This window comes from Sparus aurata, chromosome 6 (assembly GCF_900880675.1).
Source record: "Sparus aurata chromosome 6, fSpaAur1.1, whole genome shotgun sequence".
In the NCBI taxonomy this organism is placed as follows: domain Eukaryota; kingdom Metazoa; phylum Chordata; class Actinopteri; order Spariformes; family Sparidae; genus Sparus; species Sparus aurata.
The window spans coordinates 4654528-4664830 of NC_044192.1; the positions used below are offsets into that span (position 1 = coordinate 4654528).

Consider the following 10303-nt stretch of genomic DNA (forward strand, 5'->3'; position numbering starts at 1 on the left):
TAAAAAAAAGTTACATAATGCTGCTTTAAAATCAGTTTCTTAATGTTCTGCACTGTACTATACTCAAACAATCACACATGTGCTTCTGTAAAGACTTGTATATCCACAAACCCAATAATGATGTAAAACTAAACACATCTTCAGCTTTATTGTCTTTGTTTTACCTAAAGTGTCTCTAATACTTAGTCTGGCCTCAAATAACACAACTGTAATGAAGGCAGGATTCACTGCAAGCTCAAAGCTCTGTCCAAAAACCTGCTACATGAACATGAAACAAATTCCTGGATATAAAATATTAATCTGCAGTTTTCTGTTAATGTCCCGGTAATACTTGCCTCATAAATAAAGTGTTACTACAACATCTACTATGAAACACCCACTGGTGGCAGAACAGTTACATCTCTCATGTGATCAATAACAACGTGTTGAGTAAAAAAGGACGCAGGCTTTCTCTGAATCCTCGTCTCCCGTTGTATCGTCCACCAGACCATTTACCAGCCGGCGTTTTGGTGTCAAAGCAGGAAAACAACAGGTCACCCTCAGACTCCTGGTATCGTGCACGTTGGCTCATTGGGATACTTGTGGAACTGAACCATCATTAACAAAGTTAGTTTCACCTGTGCTTTTCCTGCAATGACAAAAAAGTTCTCCTGGAGCCACTGACCCAAAGCATCTTTATCTGAAAGCCTGTCATTTTTTAAAATGTGTCCAATAATAAACTGGTAGATTAATGTTTCTTCAAACCAGTGAACATGCCAGCTACCATTATATAAAACTGACACTGTGCCAATTCTGCAGTCAAAGTAAAGTCACCCTGTGGTGTTTTCATGACCAGGTGGTGAAGTGACACACATTGTTTAACTGCTCAATAGTTAGTGTTGGTAATATAAGAAATTAAACAATGTGCAAGTCACCAGATATGAATACAGAAGCAATGAAGATCTCAACATATTCCAAAGAGCTTCTTTGCAAATATGTGAGCAGGGAGGAAATGTTTGTTCAGCCTCAAGGATACGCAGAAGTGTAAACATGACTATCTTTAATAAAGACGTGTAAATCAAGTCTAATGCGTCTCGTAAATACACCTGAAGTTTGTCAGGAGACTTAATTTGACATTTTAAATTGGTTTGTAAAAATTAAAACTCTATAAATGACGGTTTGACTGGTGAATTACCAAATCACAAAAAACTAAAACGACAAGTAGTTATTACAAAATTTTTATTAGTATCTCCCTCTTTACAATACAACAAATATCCGAAGAAAAAAAAAAAAAGACTTTGGGGTGAGTTGTGTTTCCGATTTAGTTAAACATGGGTATAAAACAAAATAAGGTGTAAATAAGGATTCGTTTTACGCTTTACATTTCTAAAGCTGCAGACCTTTAATTGTAAATTGCAGATTTTTTGTCCGAGTGTACGACTGAGTGACTGTTCTCAAACACAAACACCACAGTGTGACACCTGGAATAACATCCCATTGGGAGTTATGATGTGTGTAGCAGGCCTGACTGGAGACAGATATTCGTGTCCTTAAAATCCTCAAACTACTTAAATTCATTTTTCTGTGCACTTTCGCTGGTGGAGGGGGCCGTCACCAGGGCAGGTTCTGAGTTTGATGAGGTTCATGTCAAACAGAGCAAAACAAACTAGAGTCTTCTCAGCGAGCATACACACACCGCAGACGCAGGAAGCGAGGCCAGGGAGCAAAAAAACACCATCGCATGATTCAGGTTTTACTTCTTGCCGGATTTCTTGATGCCACTGCTGCCTGTGGGAACAAAACAAAAAAAGACAGGAAACATTAAATATTTGGGTGTGTGAGAAAACCTCTGACCTGACAAATTAATCCCAGCAGTCAAAGTTGTGGACACGCACTTTGTTTCTGTAAATTCATGAGAAGAGCTTATGAGCTGTTCATGTGTCTTGGTCACATAAACTGGAAATGAAGTCATGATCGCAAAGTTACGATATGATGTACGTTTAGAGCTACTAGTCACTGAAAATGTCTTTTTAAACTCTAACGGAATGACTACAAACTCTGTCCATCTCTGTAGGAATCTTTGCTGACATGAGAAGATGATTAAATTCATTGCACTCAGACTCCCGCGGCTTTATGGACATGCAAGTCCTGTAGGTTTGCTGCCAGAACACAACATCAAACCTACACACAACTACCAGGACAATTTAACACTAAATGTGTCAAACTGAGACTAATGAAGCCTCATATTAGCTTCAACTTTAGATTGCATTTTTGCACTAAACAAGGACTGTGGATTTCGTCACTCATCTTTTGAAGCCAGGTATGAGGACACAAATTGCTACTGAACAGATCCTTGGAGAAGTCTTCTATTCAGTAACGATACAGGGTGAAGCAGATTTTTATTTGGTTGTATCTACAATTATATGCGTGTAACCTAAGGTGATGTCATGTAGTTACGAGTTACTGAGGGGAATGTAACTCGAGAATGGTACGGTCTGAGCATATACCCCGCGCAACTCCTTTACACTTACATATGGTATGTAATTATTGTGTTAAGATAGACTTGAACAGAATCAGGAACATTAAGGTCTTACCTAGAGGTCCTTTTCCTCCAGCTTTGGCCTTCAACGCATCCAAAGCCTTCTGTTCTTCCTTTTGCTTCTGCTTGAAAGCTACGTCATCCTGCAGAAGAAAACAAACCCAGACAGTTTAAACACTGACCAAACTCTTTCCATGACATCACTTCTGTCTTATGTGTGTCACAAGTTTGGGCCTTAAAATGTTCAAATTGCCATCATGTGTTACCCAGAGCCAAAACCTCAAAAGACATATTGCTTTAGAGAAGTTATTTAAATGCGTTATCATGTATGACAAACAAGGTATTCAGGTGGCATCTAAAGACATCACCATAGAGATTATCAGCTATATTAACTGATAAAGACAGTAATCAAACAGCCTGATACAGTCTGTGAGAGCAGAGACACACTTACATCATCCAAATCCTTGTTCTGTTTCTTAGGCGCCTTCAGCGGTTTCTTTTTGCCTCCTGCGGACAATAAATGAACAAATAGTTACCACATAAATTGTAGATTTTGTTTAAATACGCTGTTATTCGGGCAACAACTTATTAGCCGAATGCCCCAGACGATCACACTGAGCCGCTCCGTGGTCTAAATAAACGGTCTTTCTGAAAATATTACCCGCAAACAAGTAAAACACATTTATGCGGCATATTTTTCATGGAGTTTGGTGAAAGAAGGAGACGTTATGGACCTCGCGCTCTCTTAAGCAGCCGTTAGCTAGCTAATCCACGCAGTGAAACTAGCTCCGCGCAAATGTGTTACTCTGTCAAAATACTCTGTTTTACGATGACGGCTATTTTCTGGTGAACTTTCAGATGTATCGACGTCTCACCTTCTCTGCCAGACATGTTTAAACCTGGTCACAGTGATCCAAAGGGAGGAAATAAGTGTATCTTTGTCGCGCACACAGCCGTTTGTCTGTCTGATCCGCGCAGCTAGGACCCCTGTGAACTCTGAACCCGGAAGTGGAATGACCGTTACGTGCCTGAAGTAAAACTCGTTTCATTTGACATGAAGATGCTAACTAGTTAGCCAACAGAAACTACCATCGTGTGACATGCGTGCGTCGACAACATCGAAGAAGACAGGTATAAATATTATCATACTTTGTTATTTTAGTGAGTGAGCCTGTTGTAGGGTGTCACAGACTTTCACACGGCTAAAAAGTCAGTTAACCGGCGACTGTTAGCGACGTGGAGCTAAAAGCTAGCTAGTTGTGAATGGAGGAGGAGAGAGGACAGACCAGTCAGCTAACCTTGGAGGAACAATTGTAAGGTAGTTTACGTTACACTAATGAAGTTAAACCCTGTAAACTTTATTATCCTCCAGTCTGTCTAGCTTACATATGATGAGGACGGTTGTGTTGGGAAATGAATCATACATCAAGTTGTAAGAAATCAGAGTGCATCATCATCATATCTGTGTATTGTACATTTGGGAGCAGTGACAATCGTTTTGGAAGCTGTGTAAACTGTGGAATTTAAATGTCTCTAGGCCTATTCTACTTTAAATTTAAGTTATGACACGTATATGAACGTTACATAAACAGTGGAGTAATGTTCTTTATCTTTATGGCATCTCTGTTCAAATTAGTGTCCATTGCCTTGGTTGAATAATATGAAGCTCTGAAAACAGCCTAAACAACTTTGTATGTTGGTCAATTTTAACGTGAAGGCAACATGGAAATTACTTGTAACCTTAAAACCAAATTTTTTTGTACAAAAAGATTGATGTGAGAGCCCTTAAAATTTGGCACAGTATTAATAAAAGTTGTATTCTGTTTTGACTGTTGTCCTCACAGGTGCCTGTTCCAGTGTTGGCGCTGTAGCTGCAGTGAAACTGAAGCTCTGACAGTTTTCAAGCTTCGACTGCAGAACTTCCCAATGAGGTACATCTGCACAGTGGGAGCAAAAAGGAGGCCTGACATTTTTTTGCTGGTTCTACATAAAAGTTCAAGGCTGAGGCTGATGATTAACAGTTTGTTTACTCTGTCAGGTACAGAGGAGCTCACATCTGTCTCTGGGCTCATGGCTCCTGCGCTGTTTCCCGCCTGTCAGTCCCCAGCAGAATCACTTTGGTACGAACCTACAGTGCTCAACATCAGCCCGGCCCCTCCCCACCCACTAACCCCACCCCTCCTGATGGGAAGGGTGGCGCTGAGGTAGTGAAGGAGCGCGCACTGGCTACCTTTCAGGTACAGTTCATCCCTCTTCTAACTGTTTTTAACAGCTTTATAGACCATAGGCACACTGCCACCATGTATACATCTAGTGACTCTCAAAATCTTTATTAACATTTAATCCCGCCTCCAGTATGCAGGTGAGTTGGGGCGCCAGTGGGGTCAGAGGTCAGCTCAGGCAGCCACCGCCTCAGTCAACTACTGGTGGGGGAGGTACGAGGAGTTTGTCGGGCTCAACGAGGTCCGTGAAGCCCAGACCAAAGTCACTGAGGTCAGTAGACAGTTAAAGCAGACTCCAACTAGTCATGGAGGTCAAATGATGTACACCGAGAAAGATCCTGAGTCTCAGGCTGTGTTTCTTCCAGGCTGAGGCAGCATTCATGGTGGCCAGAGGGATGGTGCGCGAGGCTCATATAAGCCTGGAGGCCCTGCAGGTCAGGTTGAAGGAGGTCCGAGACCGGCTGGACCGAGTCTCCAGGGAAGACGCTCACTACCTGGAGCTCGCCACGCAGGAGCACAAACTGCTGCAGGTCGGCTGAAGCAATCACATATGTGTTAAAACGGGTGGAGGGAAATAGAGTGTGTTCAAAATGCAGATGGTTTGAGGTCAGAAGAGCAAGACAACGTTTATTCAGCAGAATAGTTTCAAGAGGCAGCAGCAGTGACACTGTGCTAACTTGCGGTGTGCTAACTCATTTTGGAAAAGCCACAAGGGGGAGCCCACATCTCTCCAGTAATCCCAAAATTCAAAGCCGGTCACTATTGCTAAAGGCTCAGTTTGCCAATGTCATCCTCCACACAAAGGTAGTTCTAAGAATATTCTGATGGTTATCGGTAATATGAGTATCATGATATCGTGAATTGCATAACATTTTGGTTAATAATCATGCTGTGAAATCTATCATATCATCTCATGCCTATATTTAGCCCATTCTCTGGGATTTGTACAGTAATGTAACTGTTTGTGGAATAACAGATCTATTTGATTCATATCTCTTCACCCCTGTGATTGCAGGAGGAGCGTCGTCTGCGGACAGCGTACGAGAACGCAGAGGGTTCTGAGAGGGAGAAGTTCGCCTTGTTCTCAGCGGGCGTCAGGGAGAGCCACGAGAAGGAGAGGACGAGAGCCGAGCGCACCAAGAACTGGTCCGTCATCGGCTCGGTTCTCGGAGCGCTGATCGGGGTCATGGGATCGACATATGTAAACCGCGTCCGCCTGCAGGTGAGGAGGGTTGATGATAGCAGTGAGATTCATCATCACCTCGGTTGTAACTTTTTGAGTTACAGTACTGTGGAAAAAACTGTTTTGTATGACGCATTCAGGGGTCATGTTTGTCTTTGTTATTGTGACAATTGTACATTTTAATTATATATTTATATAATCCAAACTGAAAGTATTGGATTCACTGTTATTTATGTTCCTTTTATGAATAAACGCCTGCAAAACTAACGACATTCCCTTCAGCTTCAGCTGTACTTTGTGTTTAGTGCTAATTTCGATAATGCTAGCATGCTAACACTCTAAACTAAGATTGTGAATATTAAGAATAATATACATGCTGAACATGAGCATGTTAGCATTGTTGCTGTGAGCTTGTTAGCATACGGACATTTGAAATTCTCTCAAAGCAAACCTGTTCCCACACACAGCCTCACAGATCTGCTGGCACGGCTGTAGAATATGGTCACCAGGTGTTTGTGTTCCAGCCGATTAATCCTCTCCTCTCTGATCTGTAGGAGTTGAAGACCCTGCTGCTGGAGGCCCAGAAAGGTCCAGAGAGCCTGCAGGAAGCCCTCAGAGTCCAGGCGGGAAACCATCGCTCCCAGCAGGGCGAGCTCCGGTTGCTCATCGACAGCCTGAGGGGTGCTCTGAATGACACCTTCACTCAGAGGGACATCGTCCTTCAGGACAAGCGAGGTCCGACCTCAGACTCACCCACCGTGCCTCTTTCAGCCTTAACAGACCTCCGCCTCAGCAGCCAAAAGACAGGGTCCCTCCTCGAGTCCCTTCCACCACAGCTGGAACAACTGGAGCAGGGACTGGGGAGAGTTGAGGGCGAATTGTCAGTGGTGAGGAAACTGATGGAGACCAGACCTCAGGCTGAACCTCAGGCTGAACCTCAGGCTGGTCAGCTGCAGGTAGCAGCTCCAGAGAGACCAGACAGAGGAGACCAGTGGGAGTCTGAGGCGCTGGTGAGGCGTCTGGAGGAGACCCAGAGGACACTGGGAGAAAGAATCAGAACCAACACTCTTTATAACGCTGTGTTTACCTACACCGCCACCGTCATCACCGTCTCTGCTGTCTACCTGCTGCTCAGAGGAGCTGGTTAGACAGGAAGCCTCCATGAATGTGCTCACGTGCACTGAAACATTATCAGTCCCTGGGGATAATAATCCAAATGAATTATGAGTACAATATTTACTGAGTAGGAAGTAATTAACTGGTTACGGATGTTGATTGAGGCTGCTGCTGTTTATTGCACTACTTAGTCAAAGAGTGACTTTCTTAAATATGATCAATTCTGGGATGTGAGGATAACACAGTGACAGGAGTTCGGTCATAATTCCATCTGTGCTCATTTAACTTCCAGCACTCGGAGACATTAGCATTTATTCTATTACATAGGATCCATGATTGCAACTTGATTTAATTCTAAAGTGTTGACATGATAATAATAAGGTTCATAATTAGATTTATCCAGAATCATAACCCATCATCTCATGTTCTGAGGCACAGTAGAGCTGCATTATTAAACACTTCATAATTTACTTTGTAAAGTGTTCACGTCTTCAGACTACTTGTCTCGTCCATCCAACATTTCCAGATTAAAACCACTCAGAGGTCCACTCGGGGCAAACTTGAGCTGTGGGCTCATATCGACCACTTCATTTGTGGTAATTTGATAAAAGACTAATTTAATCAGGAATATGGAGCTCATGAATTACGACACAAGGCCCTCTCAAAGACAGATGATGATGCAGCTGCCACATAAAGCGGGCAGGGCAACATTTTTATTCAATTTATTGATTAAACAGAGACGAACTTGAGACGCTGGGACCAGAAAATGTTTGTGATTTGTTCTTGATAAATTACTTAAATGAGTGTCCAATTTTTCTGTCGTCCACTGATATATTTAAACCTTCCATGTTGAGAACTACTGAGCTTTTATTTAGCAGAATTAAAGCATTTCTCCTGATAAGAATTCAGCCGTTTGGCAGCTTCAGTTTCTAACACTGACACAAATCTTACATTTTTAGATAAATAAAAAAAAAATACCCTGACTATTCACATAACAATCGCTTCCAAACACCTTTTCAACACTTATGACAGTCAAAACAAAAGTTCTGGACGGTACTGAGATAATTTAGCTGCTACGTATCTTATTGAATTGTGATGGTTTAACTGCTGTAATCGATATAATCAGTGCCAAGTGAGTTTTGAGCTTGAGTAACTTCATGCAGCCTTCTCGTCAGCAGCTGCCTCAGCTGAACCTCAGAGGGACCATCATGATCCACCGCTGGGATTCATGAAACAGAGCGAAGGATCAGTGTAAACGCCTGAAGGAGCAATAAAGAGAATAAATGAGCTGTGACTTTTCTTGCCTGGCCTCTTAGAAAAGCTCTGAGTCGGCCTTCTGTTGGCTTTAATTGCTTCAGTCACTGGATGAGTAAAGTAAAATCCCTAAACGTTAAATACGTGAGAAAATGTAGAAAAATGTTTTGCTGACTTTAATCTCCATTACTTGAAGATGTTGTTGTCTGTCCGTCATGTTGACTGTGTGCACTGAGCTGGATGATGATGATGATGATGATGATGATCACTGTGTATTAAACTGTTGAAAGACTGACTAATGACTTGTGGCATAACTGAGCAATCACCTGTTTACCTGAATGACTGGCCGAGATGGATTAATTTCTTTTTTTCCTGATTTTTAAAGTACAGTGAGGCAAGATGTAGGTCAAAATGTCAGAAAATCTTAAAATATAAGCGACAAAAGCTAAATATGAAACCTTTAAATGCTTCTTATGTAAAAAAAAGTGAATCATAATCCAAATATACTCAGTTTACTATCACATAAGACGTGTTAAAACAGGAAATCTTCACATTTTAAGAGGATGAAATCAGCATTTTTCAGCATTTGTGCATGATATAAAGATTAAATAATTATACAGATGAACCTACAAACTGCACATGATGAGATTTATTCATTGATCGCTTTCAGTCGTGTTATCTAAGTTCCAGCAGAGGGCAGCAGCTGAACGTGTGACACGAGGAAACCTGATGTTTGAGGTTTGAGCTCACTTTTTCATTTTCCTCATTCTGCGGCTCTGTCCACATACTTTTGGCCACATCATGTCTGTGTCCTGTCTCTCTGGCCAGTGTCCCTCCGTCCTGGTAAATCCACTGCAGCAGGTGTTGGGTCTTTACTTAGCACAATGACTAACATGAAACCACACACACACACACACAACAACAACACACGGTCTACATTTAGAAGTAGCGGCTGATTGTGACGACGTTGTTCTGGAAACTTTCTGCTTATATAAAGCTCTTGATGGCTGAATAAACAGTCCGTGCAGTGAAGGATTACATCTCCAACAAGGCTGAAGCACACAAACATTAACACACGTGTTTCTGGATTAAATATCAATTCATGCCGTCTTTGTGCGTTGATTTATTTGGAGTCTTGTCTTGAAATGATGTTTCTTGGTGTTTTGCACCAGCGTGGGAGCGACAGTGTGTGTGTGTGTGTGTGTGTGTGTGTGTGTGTGGATCTGCAGACTCTGGTGGGTAGATAATATTTCAAACACGCACACAGTGACATAAAACAGTGAACAAACAGGGCGGGACACGATATTCACAGATACCGTTTGATCCAGTGCAGGTATGTCAGCTACGAGGGCTCGTTTGAAGCTGGTTAAACACATCAAAGTGTTGGTTAGTGGTTTGGGAAGTTCTGATGATTCCAGAGAGCTGCTTGATTACAAAGTTAAGATTCATACGATAATAATAATCACTTATGACCCGATAGAAGTTTGTCATCATGATGCTGTCAGTGCAAAGCAGGTTATTCAACTATCTGTGTGTCTGTTTGCCTCCGGGCAGCTAATGGAGGGGCAGCATCCACATCTCTTCCCCAGAGACATCCCCGGTAGCCAACAGCAACTTTGACGGAGGATTATAAGCAACAGCTGACCTGTCAGGAGGGACTGCAACAGCCAAAGAGGTCGGTGTGTTTACTGGGGAAACTACAGGTAACAATCCCCTGTATTAGCACCAATGCAAGCAGGCTAATTATAGCTGTCATGGTCATGCGTCGATGCAATGTGCAGATACATTTCTGTGGATCTACAAAGAGGCTGTGCCATAAATATAGTGTAGACACTTCACACACGACGCTCTTACAAGGTGTTAAAATCAAAGAGCTCGTTCAAAAAGATCCGAAGGACGACAGCACACACACACACATTCACAGCTCTCGTTGTGAAGCGAGTGACCTGATTACCTCTGTCAAACCTGAAGCCCTCCAGGTAAACATTGATCTGGTCATGCAATTGAGTA

At 42.4% G+C, this 10303-nt stretch overlaps 2 protein-coding genes across 2 annotated transcripts; one reads left to right on the forward strand and one right to left on the reverse strand.

Moving 5' to 3' along the window:
* Positions 1-1201: 1201 nt before the first annotated feature.
* On the reverse strand, positions 1202-3550 carry tma7 (translation machinery associated 7 homolog). The gene is made up of 4 exons (XM_030419984.1): positions 3394-3550; positions 2970-3025; positions 2574-2661; positions 1202-1767 (listed from the first exon to the last, which is right to left on the reverse strand). The coding sequence occupies exons 1-4, from the start codon at positions 3407-3409 to the stop codon at positions 1733-1735; spliced, it is 195 nt and encodes a 64-aa protein (XP_030275844.1). The 5' UTR covers positions 3410-3550; the 3' UTR covers positions 1202-1732.
* ccdc51 (coiled-coil domain containing 51) lies at positions 3502-8588 on the forward strand. The gene is made up of 7 exons (XM_030419884.1): positions 3502-3649; positions 4363-4449; positions 4557-4755; positions 4874-5011; positions 5106-5270; positions 5756-5962; positions 6478-8588. Exons 2-7 carry the CDS (start codon positions 4445-4447, stop codon positions 7069-7071), a joined length of 1308 nt encoding a protein of 435 aa, XP_030275744.1. The 5' UTR covers positions 3502-3649; positions 4363-4444; the 3' UTR covers positions 7072-8588.
* Positions 8589-10303: the final 1715 nt, after the last annotated feature.

Excerpts from the sequence above, each read along its gene's own strand:
- tma7 (XM_030419984.1), bottom strand. Across the intron at positions 2,662-2,969 it reads AGAACAAGGATTTGGATGAT|GATGACGTAGCTTTCAAGCA; the intron begins GTAAGTGTGTCT and ends TTTCTTCTGCAG. Across the intron at positions 1,768-2,573 it reads TGGAGGAAAAGGACCTCTAG|GCAGCAGTGGCATCAAGAAA; the intron begins GTAAGACCTTAA and ends TTGTTCCCACAG.
- ccdc51 (XM_030419884.1), top strand. Across the intron at positions 4,756-4,873 it reads GCGCACTGGCTACCTTTCAG|TATGCAGGTGAGTTGGGGCG; the intron begins GTACAGTTCATC and ends TCCCGCCTCCAG. Across the intron at positions 5,963-6,477 it reads TAAACCGCGTCCGCCTGCAG|GAGTTGAAGACCCTGCTGCT; the intron begins GTGAGGAGGGTT and ends TCTGATCTGTAG.